This window comes from Anopheles marshallii, chromosome 2, assembly GCF_943734725.1.
Source record: "Anopheles marshallii chromosome 2, idAnoMarsDA_429_01, whole genome shotgun sequence".
NCBI lineage: Eukaryota > Metazoa > Arthropoda > Insecta > Diptera > Culicidae > Anopheles > Anopheles marshallii.
In genome coordinates this window covers 44,791,058-44,811,984 of record NC_071326.1, presented here as the reverse complement: position 1 = coordinate 44,811,984, position 20,927 = coordinate 44,791,058, and the positions used below count along the sequence as shown (strand labels likewise).

General features: G+C 42.9%; 1 protein-coding gene across 1 annotated transcript in view; it reads right to left on the bottom strand.

Annotated features, from left to right (window-relative positions):
• Window positions 1-20,927, bottom strand: part of LOC128719293 (protein obstructor-E-like) — a 37,845-nt gene that overhangs the window by 2,069 nt on the left and 14,849 nt on the right. Inside the window, exon 2 of the mRNA XM_053812918.1 lies at window positions 903-1,127. Within this exon, the coding sequence (XP_053668893.1) occupies window positions 903-1,127 (225 nt within the window). The remainder of the gene's footprint in view (window positions 1-902; window positions 1,128-20,927) is intronic.

Genomic DNA, 20,927 nt, shown 5'->3' with positions numbered 1-20,927 from the left:
TGTATGAATGTGTTTGTTTGTTTGTTTTCTTTTGCTTTCTTTCCTTTATTTTTGGTTCTACTTAGTTGGGTTTGATGTTTTTGGGGCACTGTGCGATCCATATCCATACCCGCGCAGCGTTTGCTACTTCAAAGAAACGTTTGTTTCGCAGTTGTTCGTAACCACTTTCTCTGATATGCGCTTACGTGCGCTAGCAAACGAGTTTGGCAGCTGGTTGACGTAGTACAATGGTTAGGAAATGCATATTTAAATGCTATGCTTAGCTGGTTTGTGGATTGGTGTAGGGGTGTTTCGAGGATTGAATGACATTATTGCAATCAAACCAAATTACACGTGTTTTTAGTCGATCAAATAGTGCAGTGGATATGCTGTGCGAGTTCAAACGTTTTCACGTACGTTATTTTTGATTCCTTATCCTTGTCATGTTCACGTCATCCACGGCTTGAATGTAACCCTCTATTGAAAAATCTCTGTGTCTGCCCACTAGATGTTTAAAAAAAAACTGTTCAAAAAACCTCATTCGCAAGGGTCTTATTATGATCCTGTAAGTCTGGAAGTGATTTTAGCTGCATAGTCGAATATGTCTGTGTTGTGTTGACTCCTGCTGCTTTAGGCTGAACCACAAGACACTAGTAGGTACATAAGTGCTCCATCAGGATTGCTTTCTGGCGCCTCATATAATTCAGTATCATTATCCTTCATACTTAGTACGGTTAAAATATATGGGCTTGGAATCGTTGAAGTTATCTTCCTTCTCTGTCAACGCTCATAACAAGAGCTTAGGTTAGTTTAGTCTATAACCTACTTTTAACACTACTTTTGTTCCTATTTCTTTAGGCATCAGTTCGAGATGGACACCTAAACTTCAATATAAGAACGTTACCATCAACAAGCATACTTACTTGCCAGCTGCTTCCCGTCGCAGTAGTTTGATCGCCACGGATAGTCACAACCCTCAGTGACGCCACGGTGCTTGCCGGCGAACACGAGCCCATTCGGACAGTCGTACAGTTCCGGCTGACTGTTGATACACTCCCAGTACCGATCACAGTACGTCACATCACCGACAACCTTTGATTTCGTTTTGCACGGATCCTCTTGGTCTTGTCGTTGAGCGCTGGCAAGCCCTGCAATTAAATGAAGAAATTACCGACTTAGATCTCGCTCATTTAGCACACGACGTCATCTCTACACTTTCGACGCTGGTAATGAAACAGATGATGCACTTTTCTGGCTTTACATTACATCTTTTCCCGTGCTCAACAAAGTGGCGTTCCACGCTCGTCTGGAACCTGTTGCCGACCGGATGCCGATAAAGTCACCGAAAACGTAGAACAAGTTCAAACCCCCCTAGACTACACCCTTAAGATACTTAGTTCAAGTTTCCAATGTGACTTTGGTAAGTTTGAACCTAACTTACCGGTTGCGGCCCGAGCGAAGGATGAAATGTAAATGCAAATGAAAACACTGTTGCAACATAAGGAACACTCCCAGCGCTCATGCTGGTACGTTCCGATCAATGAAAGTGTCGCTGACAGACGCCTACTGACGATTCGCACAACTCGCGAGTCTTTCACACACACACACACACCTTCAAAGGAATATACACCGTGAACGAGCACAACTTTTAATTACATTCCGATGTAATTGAATACCGTTAGCGTTAGGATCTTGCCCGTGCTCAGCACCATCCCTGTGCGCCCTTTTCCGAACGATAGATTAGCAAACTTTCCTCCCCGTCGGTTGGTGAACTTATCCTGACGGATGGAGAATAAATTTAATACCCCGTAGTAGTTTGGAATGCCATAGTGCAGTGATTTCGTCAGCGGGCGTCATACCGTAAAGAAAAAAACTCGGAACCGAATTCAATAAAGCTTTCAGACATTTTCAATTGACCAAGCGTCTAGCTTAACGCTGGATTTATAAGCAATAAATTGGCCAAGGTGAATAGTACAGCAAGCACTTTGAATTTATGTGTACATTTAACTGGCCCAACATCGTACTTTGCCATGTCAAAAATAATAAATTCCCCAATGACACGCAATTGTCAGTACTTCAAACAGCAATCATCTGCATCCCGCTGGTCTGGGTGTCTTCTCACGCTGTAAACAGATGGCAATAAATTCGTACCATTCTTTCAATGGCCTACAGGTGCTCTCGCTTTGCACTGTCAATTCAATACAATCTTTCCGAATAAACAGTTTGATTGGAAATTTTCGCCATAAACTCCTACCGAACGGTACACATTGCGTGCTCACCGTCATCGTTTCAAAGTTGAACCGATCGTGATTGAATACCGTTTGTGTACCCAGCAAGCCGATATGTCAAAGGGAACTCGCCGGATATCCACACCGAATTCTGCTGATTATCCTGTCCCACTGCAACACGTGCCATTTCGCTACCGAAATCGATCGTAGCCACCGTTCGCTGGCAGTGAGTATTTGTTAAAATTGATTCCCATGCCCAGTTTCACGTTCGTTCTGCTACGGACCAACCAGCCCTTACCCGGCTAGACCGGTACGGTGAGGTACTCGGTCGATGTAGATCGAAAAGGATTCTTTCGCAATCATGCAATCACACTCGTAACGTGATAGCCGAACGAAAGCTCGGGCGAGAGAGATAATTAATTCCTTAATACCTTAAGCGTTTTAACGGACGGTTCGCACGCCATTTTCCAGCTTGTGCACGCGCGGAACCCTGGCGAGTTTCCACCGACAGGTGGTCGGATTTCACAGGACGGGCGACCGTCTGTGCGCTCCCAAACCGGTGTATTTAGCGGTAGCTGGTAATCTGAACATTGTGTTAACGTAGTTCACATTCATGCGAGCACTTTCGTCACATACATATGTCACACATACATAAGGTGAACGGAGAGAGCTTTGCGCGGGATAACATAATGTAAAATCACACTTTTCCCGAGATGCGGACCGTTGACCGTAGTGTGCCGCTCGGCTTCAGTCCACTATCGACGGCTTGTAATCGAATTAAGCGAAGCACTTCTTTGCTCTTAAGCAACCCGGTGGACACGGGGATAACATGGGGCGAAAACAAAAAAAAAACACCTCCAATGTCCTTTACACATTAAATTAATTGCATAAAATTTCGATTCCCGTTCGCTGTTTCAAATCTCGCACATTTCGCTCCGTTTTTCAACGCTTTCCCATAGGAATTGCGCGGAAAGCGGAAATCTCGCATTTCCCATTTGGCACAACGGTAATTAATTCGATTATGATGGAAATATGATTTGAGATCTCCACCTGCCAAACACGGAAGCGATGATAAAGGACAGGCTCGCCGTAAGCATTAGAGTGGTCTAAAAAGCGACGGGTAGAAACATTTTTACAATTTGGTCCTCAAAAATAGGACAAACGAAAGGACAAAGACCTTCCAGACACATCCCCAAGAGAGCACATGTTTTTATATTTGTGTTATTTAGCTGTTCATTCGTGCGACTTTCGTGCCATAATTCTCCAAGGAAAAGGCGAAGAAAATAGCACTTGTCGAACGACACAGCCACACTGGTTGAACGATCTATTTGTAATCTTATCTCACCCGCGTTTTTTTTTGTCGTATTGTGATTTCTACCGTACTTATCACGATCATAATTCAGCTTTCGCCCGATAAACACATTAAATACTCTATTCGACACAATTTAATTCAATCACACCAACACGTCCCGCCTACAGCACATTTCAAACTGTCTGGGAGCTTTTTTGAATAGTAGATTTGTATTTAGAAAGAAAAAATCCTTACAATGAACGAAAAACGACACAAATTATATCCCGAGCCGTCCCTGGATGGGTTCGATAAAATGGACTGTAAATTTAACACTCATTAGTCAACGCCCTCTCGTTCTCCCCTGAGCACAAGAAAAGTCACAGGGCAGCAAAATGCGAAGCTGGATATCCTCGAAAGCGTTGGGACGGTGCGTAAGATGCTGCCAACATCATTGCTAGTCCATCGGGGCCGATAATTAAATTCATAAATACACCTTGGCCTCGCTTCGGGCAAAGCTTTCGGCTTAAATCATCCTGCTAGAAGGACGAATCTTTTGTTTCCTAATGCTTTCCATTACCCTGCCGTGTCTCCGCCAGCCATTCCCAACAAATTTCGATAAGACTGTACTGCTGCGAGCCAATTTTAAATGACTATTGCAAGCAAAATGTTTTCTTGCATTCTTTTTTCGCTCGTGCTCTGCTTCCGCAAGCAGGTGAAACAATTCGAATTATCGTTCGTCTTACCTTTACTGGGCGCTTATCTGTAAAGTTGTCATGTCGTAAATCGCTCGCTTCTTATTATCCCACAGGCCCCTCGAGCTGAAAACTGACAGCTGAACGATTTCCCTTTGTTCACCCGATTGCGTCACCTTGCTGATGCGACCGTCGATGGAGGCGCCCGGTCATTCAAGCGAGCGACTAATGGAGACGCCCGGTATCGCACACACACACACACGCACACTTATCGAATTTACAAGATAGCCGGTCGAGCGGCAAACAACGCTTGCTGTTTGCCCATAAAAATTCACTGCCACCGGTGGCCAGTTTATCTAATTTACCATTCCCTCTCGATTGCTCGCCTGAATGTTAATTACTGCGATTTGTTCGACCCGCTCAGGTTCTTTTTCTTCGCCTTCCTACGTCCATTGCCCCTGTGCGTTCCGCTCCATCCGGACGGTACGATTTTTTTTCTCTCTCTCTCCTCACTGTTTGCGCATTGTTCGTCTCATACTTCGAGTTGATTTTTATCTTCACTGTCGGTTGCTCATCCTAATTAGACTTCGGGGTCAAATTGCAAACTGTCAGAACTTTATGTAAACCCCCGCGTAAAGAAGCAACACGGCATTTCATGCTAGCCGAGGTATCGAGCCAAAACAAAAACAAATCCCACAACATGAACGCTCAAGATAAGCAAACGATTTGGGGGAAAAAAATATCTTTAAAGAATTAAAATCATCAGTTTCTGCTTTTTCTTATTCCACCCAGAAACAATGCGTGTGAGAGATAAAACAGCAACAGTGGAAATTTGGTTAGTGCCAAAGCATGGAACTGTTTGCACTGTGCTGAACTCCACCATTTGCTTTCCACATCCGGCCGTTCAATCACCCTCAGGGGTGACGTTTGGCTACCGGAAAAGATGTGCTTAATTAGCGCTGTGACTTTTATCGGCGATCTTTCCCAGACTTTCCATAAATACCCGAAAACATCTGCTCGCCACACTGCTGTTTCAGATTGACTTGCTGCTGCAGTATCATACCGTCCAATTTGATAAAGCATTGAATCGAGAGACAGTACTGCTAGCTATTTCAGCCTTTCGCCCTACCATACCGCACTTCTCACAGCAATAATTATAAATTATGATGAGCTAAAACGTCGGTCTGGGACTTTGCTGCTACCGACTGGTAGTAGCAGCAGTAGCAGCAATACAAAACAGAACGCCAGTTTTATTGCACTTCAGGTAAGCAATCATCGGTTCCCGGCCTGCCACCAACCGGCAAACGGTCGGTTCAGTGAGTGAAATTGAAATTAAAATAATTATACGAATTAAAAGCACCGCTGGTAGCATTCGGTGCAACTTCAGTAGCTTTCCACGCGTAACACACATCCTCACGTCGTACCCCGTTTGTTCTAAATGGTCCCGTTGCGGTGCTTTCGGTAAAAGCGGTAAGTCTTCCGGCCGTTACGCTTCCCAGTGGTTTGCTAGCATTCTCGTGCAGCCTAAAGATTTTGGAAGTCATAATTGGAATTGGAGCCATCCTTCCTTCCTGCCTGGTTCATGTCGATAAAGCGGAAAAACGATCCCGTACACACTGTAAACGCCACTCGGCACGTACTTCATTAATGTCCGCAGCTCGGTAACCCAGTGTGTGACATTATGCAAAGTGCTCATTACATTAATTGATAGTGCAGCCGTTATGTTTATCATTAGGCTACACGTCTAGCATGTAGTTGCTGCCACCTTAACGATTAAGACGCTTTTAGAATAATTGCCAGGTGCGCATAAAAGAAACCACCCACTTTTTATCTAATTTATTTAAAATCCTACCGACCTAAGCCGCAACGAGTGTAGCGAGCGGTTCGTTTATTTCTGCACTGCTGTTTCTAGCGTAACAACTGAAATATTTTAATTATCCCGATCGCAGCGCGATGATGATGAGCGGAAACCAGCATCCGTTGCATTGCGCTCGACAAACTCAACCCGACATCTTCACACACCGCACCCTCCATATCGTACACCGGTTGATGGCATTTCTTTCCTGCACAAAACACAACCGAAGGGCAGAAGCCGTAAGAAGATAACGACAGAAAACACAACCCATCACATCTCCTCTACCTACCGCAGGGTCCTGATTAATTAACCCAACAGGCAACTGAGCTCCGAAACACTAAAGCGAGCAACTTTTTCATTACCGCTGCAGTCAGCTGCAACCGAAAGGGTCGTATCGTTTGCATCCGGTGCTGTAACTGAGGATGATACTTATCCCGTTTCCAGGCTATTCCAAACAAAAATCGTTGCATTACAAAATCATTTACAGCGGGATTAACAAAACCTACCATCTAGAGCGCTAATGAAAGCGACCGATGGTAAGCAAACCCGGCAGCAGAGAGAAACAGATGCAAACAAATAGTTTTAATGTACAAGGAAACAATAGAACCAGTGTACCTTAGATTGTTCATTCAACATTCAACAACAACATTACGTAATTGTCTCTTAATTCTCCTGTTAGGATTAGTTTTGCGTTAAAGTTTTTATTCAAACTTTTTAATTATTCTGAGCTTTAGGTGTCCCTTAGCGACATTATTTTAATACAAAATTTGTTCATCATTTAATTCATGAATTGTTTATTATATTTTTTCAGACATTTTTCATGTAACTTTCATCATTCATCTTGGCAGTCTTTTTCTCTCTGTCTTTCTTCCTTATTATCTAGTTTCTAGATCTAGTTTTTTTCTACTTTTTTATAGAGAATTGACTTTCATTAGCATCTATCTTAACCGGAAGCCTCACAGCTGTAACCTTACACCAATCAAGAAAGATCATTGCTATAATTCGATCACCTTCCATCATCCTTGCTAGAAGCAATAGGAAGATCCTACTTCACTGACGTCAATTTTATGAGCCCGGGACTAAACAAAAAGTTTGTTTTTAATTAATTCCGCAATAAATAAGTTTCCCATCGGGACCGGGGGCATTCGCTTCGGTAGCTAATGGAAAAAAGCTGTAATTAATTACACAAAAGCGAAACTGACCATTGACTAGTGGCGGGATGGGAAGAAGCAAGATTGCGGAAATGCGGCAACGTGCCTTTCCACATCTTCCTTTCTTCGCTTCAACTTCACACCAAACCCGCAACTGTAGCAGAAAACCCTGCAAGGATGGGACAATTCGGAAGAATTTGCACGGATAAGCGATAGAGGTGGAACAGTGTCTTGCGGTCCCGTATACTATTCACCATGTCAACGAGCCGCAAGTGCCAATTTTCTACGTAAACTTTCGCTTTTCCTCATAGCCCTGCCAGATCCAGCGCTCCTACGGCGTACTGCGTGTGTGAACATCTTTTGGATTAAATTATTAGACCCGATTTTGTTAACTTTCTTATCCATGTACTCCACACAGCCGAGATTTGGATGGTTGTTTGATGTGGTTTTTACTGGACCGCTGAGCAGGAATAAAGGATAAGATATTAAAACGTGGCTCATGTACGGTTGCCTTGCGTAACCGACCAAACGAACCCTTCAAACCGCAGCTACAACGGTTGAATGAACATTCGATTCTTTGTTGAACGATGCCCATAACAATCTTGGATGGATCCGGTTTTTGGTTCGGTAACACACTCGAAAGAAACAGTCGTGTTGTTTAATAAATGCACAAAAACCACGTATGTTACAGGCATTATGGAATAATAAACACCGTAAAATAATGATAAGTCTTCTGTTCCTTAACGATAGCTCTTTATCCCTTTTCCTAATGAGAAATTTAAAATTTGTTATTCATCAGTGTCTAAAGGAATAGTGGGTACCTTTTAAATATTGTTGTCCATATTATGTATTTTACATCAGCAGACAATGATAGTGAAGAAATGAGAAAAAACCTTGATTGACAAAGACTATAATTTATGCAATGAACAACATGTTTAAAATTAAATTTCAGTGAATTGTTTTTTTAACAAAACTACAATTTCTTTTAATTTACATGTTCATTACGTCAGTGTTCACGAAAGACATAATTTAAATCACCAAAAAAACACACTTTTTGGTGAGTTTTAACTCTTTTGCCACACACTTTGGAACAGCTTTGAATCGAATCAACTCACTGATATGGCCACAAAACAACACAAAAAAACTAAAATCCAGCCATCCATCTGTATTTACCGTTGTGGGAAGATTAAAAGAAAACATTCCCGTGGCACCGTACAGAAACCGTTTCAAAACTTCATTCCCTCCAGCGATCGCAAGCCCATTGGATGAGCACGGCCACTACGCACCTTGCAGCCATTTCAAAAATTTACACCCCGAAGGTAAGCGACTTTTGCTTTCAATTCCCCACGTCCACATTCTCATAAACGTTCTCTAGACGTGAAAACAAGAAGCCCACGCGGACACATAAGTTCCATCGGTGGGCAACCGAAACGTGTGTTGTTTGGAGGATCTACCACACACCAAACATCTGCGTAAATCAACCCGCACGTCCATTTCAGACGCTCCCGCCCAACCCAACAACGACGTACGCTGAACTGTCCCACCGGCTGCACGAATGACCACCGCAAGAATAGCACAAATATTTTCTCGAGACAGCCAAAGTTTCCCGGCAAATATTTGTATATTATCAAAGATTTTCTACGACAACACACGCACGACACACTAACAGCCTCTCGCCGGGCCGTCCTGGAAGTGCCCTTCTCGTGGCAACGTTGGCATTCTTATGCTGTGTGCATCAACCAAAAGTTGCCAGAACAGTCGGCCGAATCACTGGCCAGAGTGACGAAGCGGTACCGAAACCCAACTCACTTACCTTGTCGAAGGACCGGTCATGTTTGAGAGAAAACCTCATCAAAAGCTATCCCCAGGACTCTAACAACCGGGTCCAGCGCCACATCGCACAGCGACGATCATGGAGCGAACCATTTTATTAGACCAACCCCTAGGGCACGGGCATCGGAATCGCATCACACTCTCCAAACATTTAATACCTGACCCGGTACTGGGTACTACTAGGAAGACACGCACGCACCAGTATAATAATAATTTCGGTAAAACTTAATCAAACTCGTGCAGCAAGCTCAGTGCTCAGAGAAGGCAGAAATACCCGATGCTTTTTGGTGGCCCGTTCCCTCGGTTCACGTCACCGCTTTGTTATCTCTCATAACAATTTATGGAAAAACATATTTGCCTTAAAACCGAACCATGAAAGTGAAACGTCATAACATCGACCACCTACCGAGCAACGAGAAAAGGTACCGGCACCGAAAACCATACGGCACGTGTTGGTTTGTGCTGGACGTACTGGCGAACAGCGCACTTCGCCAGCGCAAGTGAAGGAAACTTTTCACAAGCATTTTCGACACCTTGGTTACTTAAATTTGGACACACGCTGCAGGACTGTTTATCAACGATCGTCACATAAAGGCGTAACATTTCTCCAACCCAAAAACGTGTGCGCCTGTCTGTCAGACAAACAAATTTTCGATTACCAACCCACATCGTTGTACCGTATCAACCCTTGCCATATTTGGGCAATTGTAAGGATGCTCCGAGCATATCCTTTTCATACGTCCATCCAAACGGGGGAAGATGAACCCTGAAAATGGAGCACGACGATAAGGAGGCAAAGAAAGGTTACGCTTGCACCTGAAAGGCTTACAGATCACAGATGTGCCATCGTGTATGTACATCGTCATATCTGATGTATTTCTTAGAAAATAACATCTAGTTGGTAACGATCGAACTTCTTCGAAAATAGATTTCAAAATTTCATGACAAATAATCAAACCATTCGAAGATGACATATACTAGGTGATACAATTAAAGAATAAATAGATTTAGTTTGAATTATAATGAATGCATTACTAAAATATTAATAAAGTAAAGTGTAATAGTGTTTGACAACTGTAGTAAAATCCATAACGTAATTGGATAAAAGGTATCCAATAAAATTGTTCGTTAACGGTTCACATGTACAGCACACGTGCCAGAAGATTCACGCTGTACAGTTTTACAATTTCAGCATAATATTTTTCTACACGCATAACAAATAAGTTATACATTAGAAGGTAGACTGAATGCCCGAAACATATCGAGCAACGCATTAGAGGAACCTACACAAGTACGACATTACCCTACGCGAAGTAGTGTTCTTGCACGAAAAGGTCGGATCGGGTCGAATTGGTTAAGTACAGAGGGCTTCTCGGAAATTACGTTTTTAGGGGAGACTCGGCAAGTTCACTGCAACATCGTTTTTGTAAGTAATGAAAGGCCCAATAGTACAAAACAAAATGTGCTACAATGCTAATGAAAACTACAGTTTTTTTTGCAACATTAAACCAACAATAAACAATGTGAAAATAATAAACACGTCTATGCTCATATTTAACAATATCTTGACTGTCTGGCGTTGGGCGTTCCCCTGTAAAGAGTTTTATTTAATATAATTTTGATACCTAGCAACGATTCGTCAAAATCATCCTTAAGTAACTGAAAACCAGGACCACGTAAGATTAACAGCAATTCGGTACTAACCATTACAATATGGGCAACTGTGTTTTGCAATTTACACAGAGATCGATAAAAACAGTGCTACAATAAAGAACGGTCGAAAAGAATAACGATGGTGGGATATGAATCGGTAGGACAATTGTCTGCAGCTAAAGATTATATTCCTTCGCTACCCTGAAAACCGTGTTAAGCCATTTGGTTCTTCTAAAACATTAATTATTTATGTATAATTTTGACAGTGGTCAGTTAATTAGATTATGAGATATAGTGGTTTAAGTGGAGCAATTTATTTTATCACTCAAAACGCAATTCAACAAAAAATATAATCATAACGATCAACTTAAAAAACTATAAAATTGTCATACTTTCAGATCAAAATTTACAAAGAAAAATTTCAACATGTTTAACATCTGTGCAGCGCTCCTAAAACTCATTATGCCACTGCAAACTTTATTAATTAAACTCCCAGATACTTCCATCATAAGGATACATTCAGCTTAAATGTTTCATTTCAATTACTGAGGAGTCATAAATGAAATCGCAATGAGAAAGATTTACAAAATTTATGACGGATTTATATGACTTTTTTTTACTCAATTATATCCATTTCATTACGGCCGGGCCGTTCCTCTCGAAAAAAAATCCATTACATTGTCGTAAACTTTCATAACAACAACGAAAAACGGTGAAAACACACCTTTGTAAAGGCGACTCACTAAAGGACTCGTCAACTTCAGACCAAAGTCACTGCAACGACTAAACGCTTAGCTGTTGAACCGGAACCTTTTACTTCACCACAAAATACCGGCTAGCGCAATGGTGCCACAATTCATCATCGCTTTCATTGAAGGAAGTGATTATCAAAACTTTCACCGAGTGCCAGTGCCACATCCGCCAAACACTGTGCCGGGGTGTGCTAAACAACCCCCAAAACATCTCGACCGAACGAAGTATCCTGGGCGAAAAGTGCACAAAACTCTTCGGCGTCTATTTACGGACGAGTTAAAGACGACTCAGAAAGGAGCGTATTATTGTTAGTATTATTATTACCTCAGAGTTATGGCCATTCTTTGACAGCACTCCAAAGAATGATAGAGTGTGCTTGGTGTTGAAGATTTCAGAACAAAAAATAGCCACACTACCGATCACCTCAACTCAACTCGACACTGCAGACAATACTCTTGCCATTGGCAAGAATATGCTCCTTAATGATCCAAACGATCAATAAAGCCGAAAATAACAACAATAACTACCGAGACTGTCTACCGAAGATACCCGGCACTCTCAACCAACACGTGCGGAGAAATTTAATGTACCCTGCGTCCCAGGGAGGCTTCGTTTTGCATACTTCCAATGAGGCTTCGAAGCATAAAAAAGCTTCACGTAACGCAAGGGAAATGATTGCTAGCAAAGGTATCCGGCAATAAGTACGGTTCTCCGACAGGCAACCGATTGTTTTTGAATGCTTTTAACTTTTTAAGCCGATTTCAGCGGAATGGTTTGCAAGGAAAAGTTCCATTGAGCTCCATCGCGCTCCAAAGCATGGCAGGAAATATCCATTAAAATTGATTCTGATGAAATGCTTTCAAAGCTCTAGCAGGTGTATTGCAGGTGCCTGTCAGTGGGGAAACTGGATCGCCGTCATGATTTTAATAAAGGATAAAAGAAACACTCAATCAATTCCACCATAAAACATTCCGTGTACCGTGTGATAATTCTATCGGAAAATTTTATCTCCCCGGAACCGTACTGCTTTGCTGTATTTCCCTTTTTTTTGCTCTTTTTCTGTTGCAAAAACTCAGCTCACCGTCCTAAATATCCATTTTCCAATTCTGGCTTGATGGCCGTTAGAGAGGATGGAAACGGGCAGTTTGTCTCGGTTCAACACCATCCAACAATGACTAATTACCATATTCCGCAAACGCCCCGAAACGGCCATCTGTAAGGCGAGTCCATTTCCACCCTTCGCACGGACCCACAAAGTCCCACAGGGATCAGCCGTATCTGGTCAGGCTTTTGCTTGGCGCCACCTACAGGGTAGCATATTTGAACGATCATATTCTACCCCGTTGCGCCGGAGTTTAAATTAGATTTACCCATCTAGACACTCCAGAACCGGACCGGTACAATCGTCGGTCTTTGCCGTGGAACAGCATTACTTGCCTAGCGTGTGAGGCGGGGGTTTCCAAAATTCCTAACCGAACCGAAGGCACAGGCATATTTATGTTAATAAGACAAACTTCAATAAATTTCAATAACTTTCACAATTATGAAATGTATCCTGTGGCGAAAGTTATATCCGAGTGCTCAGGACGGAACTCATCTAAATCCCCATTTCTAGCGGGAGCACACATTAAGTCAACACAGTGGCAAGGACCGGTGGCGGGTGGTGCGAGCTGGTTGGACAACACTGCCAAAGGATAACAAGTACACGTGGAACCTGGAAATACCCGCACATGTAAGCACGGCCATCCGAATTTAAACGTAGGTAGTACATCCACGGCGCGGCGCAAAAGGGAAAACGGCGGGAGATAAACCGTTTCGCCAAGTTTACTTAGTGACCGTGGTCACCCTCGTTGTCGGTGTTCAATCTTCGAGTGTGTTGGCCACCTTAAAGAGTACCGGGCGTCTCCTTCGCCCCACCCCACCAAAAACCGCACCACCATGCCGCACCAAAACGAAATTAGATTGGCTTGATGGCCGAACGCACCGCGCTTCCTGGCCGAGGTTTATCCCCCGTTCCGTTCCGAGACGCTGGGACGCCCCGTTAAGCCGATTTGGGCGGTGGTTGCGGTTTCTGCGTGCGGTATCAATTTAAATTAAGACACGACATTTAAATTATCCGCCGGTCGTCTTTCGTACACCGGCGGCATCATTCGTGTCCGCAACCGCAACCGTAAGCAAACGCTGCTCGCATTACCTAACGTGGGCTTGCGGTGCGACGGTATAGCGTGCGGTGGCTAAAAATCTTCTCCGGCCGTAGGTTTGTGGAATGGATTAGATCATTCCGGGGATTCCGGGAAATTTAAACCGAACCGAAACACGGTTGTCAACGAAACGAATGCAAGCAAACCTTCCCTATACGGGCGTGACACATCCATATGGAGTGCTATGATCATCTTATCATGCAAACGCACCCTAAACCGAACTTTCCGACGAACAAACGCCACCCAAAAACTTTAACATCAAAACAAACGGTGCAGGAATTCTTTTGCCCTGGAAACTTTCCTTTATGTCCAACAAAACGAGACATTTTTCTCGTGCAGCACTTTTCCCAATTTCGCCCAATAAACCTTCGCAAGATGAGAAACAAAAAATAAAACAATACATATCATCACTTCAGGCATAACAAAGCGAAAGCATTCCACATAAAAAAAAAACGCGTGCCGTATTGTTGCTGTGACGCAGCATCTTAGCATCCCATTGACGCCACGCCAGCCGCCAGCCACACGGAACAATGCCGGCGTGAAGAATGTTCGGAAATGGATCCGTTTCGGTTGCGTTCGTTTGCGCAGGAAAACTTCCCGCCATAACACCGACGGATCGCACACCCGGTGGGCGGATGTGAATCTAAAAGCTTCGCAGAAAACTTGGCCCCGCCGAGCTCTGGGTGCGTGTGTTGCCTGGTAACGACGATACCGGTAAAAGCACTATTGGCTACTCAGCATCTTGGGGTTGTTTTTTTGCTATTTCATTCCATCCACACCCCAGAGACAAAGCTGTTTGGGTGGTGTTTTGTTGTTGTTGCCTGGTTTTCCATGCACCGAACGAATTCGCAAACGAATCTTAAGTTTACGCGTGGTAAATTTTCCATCGCAAGAAAATAAAACTCCTTCCCGGAATCATTAAGCATCGCGGTACAGTGAACGAAATAACAAAAGGGAAAAATTTGCAATCAAATAACAAGATGATGGTAACAGTGATTCGACTCAAGTAAGCCCAACATACACGCGCGACTGACCAGATGCTTTTGTGCCGTTTCAAGTGGATACTCCAACCTTTGCTAGCAGTAATTTGCCACAAAATGGTTTCCCCCGTGATGAACACGGATTTGCAATTTTATTTAAAATCCCTGCTAATCAGCACACAATCCACCGATATCGCGTGGCTTTCCGGCTACGTCAGACAGTCATCCCCGAGCCCGGTGGCGGGCAGGGAGCGATTGCAAAAAAGATATAAACATTCTTTCACTCGAGCTGGTGCGCCGATTGTTCAGCGGGTGGGAAAACGCAATACCGGCAAACATTGGTCGAGGGTGCTTCAATCTGGAAAATTTATTTAGCGTTACATACCGTGAACCACGGCAACGCGGTCGAGTGTCGTTGAAGCATCACATCAAGTATCATGCTGCAACTTTACTTTCACTCGCTCACAAATAAGCCCGATAAATATATCGCATTCACTGCCACTAATACCGTTGTTATGTTGCGACTATTCGAATGGGGGGTTTTAGAGTGCAAGTCTCCACCCAAGCAGCAGTAGATTGTTCGGAGCGAAGCATTCGTTTAATGAACGCTAACCATCTTGCCATAGCGATTGTCTTCGCGCACTATTTCGCATAATCACAAGCATCCTCGACCGCGACCCTCGAGTGTTGAAGCTTTCTGTCCCGGTTGCTTGCTTTTTATTTTGCTACTGGAGAAAAGTAAATCGCTCTGAATAGGTAATGAAAATGTGTACCACTAAATATAAAACCACAAAGCAGCGCGTTTCGTTTATTTGCATTTGATACTGTTTCGCTGCTTGAACCCAAACAAAAGTCTCGCAACAGACCCGCCAAAAGAATGCCGCCCGCCTCCGAGACAGATCGCTCGCTTCCCGAGTGCAAAGCACGAAATATATTCACACAAAGCGATGTACACTACACCGACCGAGTCACGAAAACCAACACAAAAAAATAACTCCAAAATTGCCAGTTCTCGTGATTTCAAGTGCTTTCATACAATAAAAATAATAACACCCGCTTAATGCAGCTTCTTGCTCGCAAAGTAACCAGAAGAAGAAAAAAAAAACACACACCCCAAATGGAAGTCTCCACGGGCGAACGGGAACACTAATCCTGTCAGCCCACGCGCTGTGCCTACTGTCTTGGTTTGGCCTTAGACGGCAGATCCAACGGTTCGCATAAAACAACGTAAAACGGGAAATCGACATCAAGTGGCATTTCGTGGAGGGTCGGCTTTTATACTGCCGCCAGGTTCAAGCCAAGGATCAAAGCACACTGCACGGTTTCATCCTTGCTCTGGTTTCGGAACTAAGTAAAATAAAAAATATGGTTCAAAGAAAAAAAATAAGATGCGCCCGAGAAGGAAGTTTAATAAGCAAAAGAAAAGATTAAGACAGGCCCGAGATAATCGCATTGGCAGAGAATTATTGCCTCCTGGGCAACGCCAATGATGTGGTTGTTTATGTAGCAGCAAAGACACCAGCCATGGCAACGAACGACCGAACCAGCTCGTGCGAACGTTGCTCGGGCGGGAATGAAACTCTTTAAGTGACTCGTCAACTGGCTAACGAACTCACTAACTGACTTACAGAAAAGCTTGTTTGCGTACTGTACTGCAACAGGGAGGTGTTTATATGTGTCTATAGTTATATTTGCTGACCGATGTATAGGTGCTAGTTGTATAAGTGGCACACGTCGTATGGCGAAAGGCATGAACTAATCAGTTTATTGCATACCCTTCAGGCGCAAATTTACTGCCAGATTTGTAAACAAGCAATACCAACTAATTATACGAAATAGCTATCCTAAATGAAGTACAGTATTGTTAATAACAATGAAAAGCTTTATCTAATATGCATCCAATTAATTAACTCTTCATCGTACCGTTAGCGATGGCCGTCAGCAATAAGCCACTAGAGGAAATTCCTTGGGAAGTCGAATCAGACCTTGGCTTTCGCTGATGACTTAGACATCATTGCAACCGACGAAGCATCTGCTTACCAGAGGATTGTGCATCGAAGATCAACGATCCATTATCTAAAATGATGGTGGTTTTGCTACCAAATACAAACCTACCCAGCGGTGATGCACAGGCAAGTAAACGTACATTTGAAGTCATCCGAAATGTTAGCTAGCTTAGGTTAAAGACATCAGCCAGTAAATCAAACAAAAAGTCTTAGTTTACAGTAAATTACATTCGCTAGGTTCCAGTGGGTTGGCAATGTCATTAAAAAGACACCGAACGATTCAGACCCCAGAAACTCCAAGGTTTCTTTGAGGCCGTCCACTAGCACAGAAATTGCATGGTATACACATATAGAGGTGCAGATTTTTGGTTAATGAGGAATTTTTCAATGGCATAAGGGGGTTGTGAGGTTCAATGTCAAGACACTAAAAAGACACCACACGATCCAACCAGACGGCACTGTAGCACCTAATAAGTAAGAAATAAAATAATCTAATAAAGTATCTAATTTAAGATTAGTAGACTTTCCATTTGCACTCAATCTCCACTCAATTGCCGCTATTCATAATCCTAAAATTTACCAAAGTAATGTATGTTTAGAAAATACTTCAGTAATAGTATATAGTATAATAGTAATGTATGTTTAGAAAATAGAAAATAATAGAAATTATCCTTCTTTATGTTTGCGCTTGTAAAACAAATGCTGAAAACTGTAAAATCAGTTACATAACAGTAATGTTAACAATTACTTTTAAACAATTCTTTACCTGTATATGTTAAAAACAATGGACCGTTCAAACTTTCACACCGACGCAGATAACTTTCCCTCTTTATTTTTGTATGCTTTATGCACCACCACGGTCCTCGTATCTACCCTCGAAATCATCCCTTAGTTTTGTTATTAAATCCTTAAATTATATCTGATTTAAGTCCCCTACTCCTACCTTTAATACACACCATCAAGCTCCGCTCGGTGTTGCGTAATTGAGAACACTTTAAACATTCACTTCACCACGATCCGGCGAAAGCTACCTCGCGTTTGTGCTTTTTGCTGTTATGATGGTAATGTTTCGCGCTCGATGCGTTTTGTGCGAATGACACGCTCCGAACGTCGTGCCACTTTGCGTCGAAAAAGGGATCAAAGGAAATGACGCACACCAGGCAGTACATGACCCCGGGACATAGCGGTCGCCTGTCGCTTTTGGAGTTATCGGTGCTTTGAAGATGTCAGCGTGCCAAGCAAGGCGCACCTTCGTGACAGACGCTTGTTGTGGTTACCACCCGTTACCCATCAACAGGTCTTCACTGAACGAGCTTTCGCTTCCGGAGACTTTATGAAGTTTTGGCCAAGTTGTGGCTGGTTAACAGGTGCTTTTGTACGTGTGTGTATTGTGTACGTGTGTGTGTGTATTTTTCATTTTTGCAATTTCCACACTCGAAGATCTGCTCATCAGATCTCATTTTTGGGTATCAACTGAGCATACTCGAACGTGAACTTACTAAAATACCCTTCACTGCTAACCCGAAACGTTCGTGAGTTCCTGCATGCTTTGCCGAAAATTGAATTTTCGTAAAACAAGTATATATACACCTATCTTCACGCTTGATTGAGCGAGATGAACTAAGGACGAAACCTATCAAAATGGCACAGCTCCAGAAGGCACCGCATGCCCGCTTTTGCCACAACCTGTGTATATCTGCTAGAGACGATCGACACTTGTGAAAAACCTGAAACCAACTTCAAAGTGTACACCGCTCCATAATATTGACACGCGCTCATGGCTGAACACCATATTGCATCTAATGAAGTAATTTAGGGTGAAATCAATTTTGACACACTGAAACGATGCAGATTACAGATTAACAAAATTAGATTTTGTGGTTACAGTGGAAACCGTAGCTTATAAAGAAAAAAAAACGTATAGTCTATTTTGGTTCAACGATCGTGACTCGGAATTAAAATGCTGTACGTACTACTTACGCAAAAAATTATCCAAAAAATATTCTAAACTCAGATCATAAAAGAATACAAATGTTAAGAAAAAATAGAGATACAGTCAAACAGAATATTAATGAAACAATTTACTGTATTAATTTCTAGTAGACACTGTATGTACCTGCTGACCCAAAATTGCCCCATCACGATCTTTCACTCACCTCATTTTCCATCACGTGGAAACAGAAGCCATCTTATGGCGATCGAATCTGCACTAGCAGTAACCAACAACCTCCAGCTTCCGGGCGCAACGGCACGCAGACGGAAGAAACCGGCAAACTTCCGCCAAACAAGTCACCCGAAGGTTCGACTCCGAGCAGTAACCTTTGGCAGTAACATAATTAACGATAATAACACTTAAACGATAGCACTCCAAGTATGCAGCGAGGGAACTGCACTGTACTGTCATACCTGCAAAAACTTTCCCCTAGTGGCCGGTTTTATCGAGATGGCGTGCACTTTTCCACGAAAAGTTACAACCGACTGCTCGGAAAGTATAGGAAACCGTGTACCGTCCCCTCGCCGGAATGACCTTATTGCTGGCTACTGTTTCTAATGCACTGCCAATTGTGGGATGAAAACCATTTTCCAGGTAAGCATCTCGCATGGGAAAGTGCTTGGTACGTACTTGGCACACTTTCCGATCGTATTGGAATACGAAGGTGCTAGCGTTAACTAAGCGCTTTTCCTTCACCCGTTACAAATGAGAAGGAGTTCGCTTTTGAATCTGCAAAAGTTATACTACTCAGTTCAAAGTTCAGCCTTAGTTGTCATTTGCATCCTTGTTGCTGTTGGTATCATTGATCTAGTTTATGTAAGCATCACATTGCAATAGGAGTAGGTAAATGAATAGGAATCGCTTTGGAATAAACATAACAATTCTCATAACTGTTGGCATAATTATCAATCAGCACCTACCTGGCTAATATATTTAGTATTTATTATTCAATTAACTCGTCTCATTTGCTGTGGTATACAAAATTAAATAATATGATAAATAAATAGTTTACATTGCCCCATTGGGCTTTAAATGCTAAATAAACCAAACTGTGTCGAGACAACAAAACTTATGCCAATAAAAGAGCTGTATTTCAGTAATGCAATAAAAGTCCCGTACTTAACAGACACATGGAGTGCATTCACCTCGCACTGCCAAAAACAAAAACCATACACACAAACAGTGCCCATACCGAGCCCGAGCACGTTTCATGCACCTTTCAAACTAAACGATTGCACCACTCTATAGCCCACTGCAAATATGCATTCTGTGCATTCCGCCAACGTACCTACTACGCAAAGGAGTAAGGCCGAAAACGTGAGAACGAAAATATGTCAAACCAAACGTTGAAAATATGTATTTTCCTTTGCGCACTCCGATCCCCTTGTTCGCGGCGATGCGTCCAGCATGAATTGGATGCATTCGTACAGCCACAAAGTGCATTTTCGCGACTGTACACTCAAAGTCACGTACAGTGCGGACGAGCTGGTGATGATGGCGTTCAAGAAGGCGGAAAAAGCCCTCCCACATACACACGCGCGCCCGCACACTCTCACACGCAAAGCCCCCAAACATGGTAGCGTCTGTCGCCATCATGGGGTTTGGTTTTGTGCGCTAGTCTTTTTTTATTGTTTGTTATATTTACCATCGCAAAAGATAGACAACAATACGAAGAGAAAATAATAATGGTCGTGCTCCATCTACCAAGCACCATCATCATCATCATCATCATGATGGTTGAAAGGGTGCAGCAGTAGTAGGGAAAGAATAAACCACGGGTCCTTCTCGTCGTGAAAAGAAGGTTTTACGAATGCTTCATTCTCACTTGAAAGCTTACAATAATATTTGCCCTTTTTATTTATCCTAACGCAGCCCGCAGCCTCAGACTAACCTCCCCATCATATCATTCGTGTTCACCCAGTATCATTCGTGAAAAATAAAATGGATCACTTTTGCAGAACCTGCCCCGGGGGAAACTGCTGTTGCCATTTTTTTGTGCATCACCGTACAGAGCATAGCTTGCGTCATTCAACCGTTCCCCCAATTCGAGAATAATAGTGGGGATTGTGGTGAATCACAACAACAACTGCTGAATGCAAAGGATAGGAACTCGAAAGGATTGACCTCAAAACTCGATAGTTGCATTTGCTTGGTATTTCCACGAAACTATGCTTTGACCTCGCCAAGCCGCTGCCTTAAAAATAGACAAATTTTGTCCTCGCAAATGGGGAAATGTAGCTGTAAATAGTATGAAAAAAACATTGGCATTGAATAAACTTGAATAAACAACTGCTATTGATCGAGAAATATAA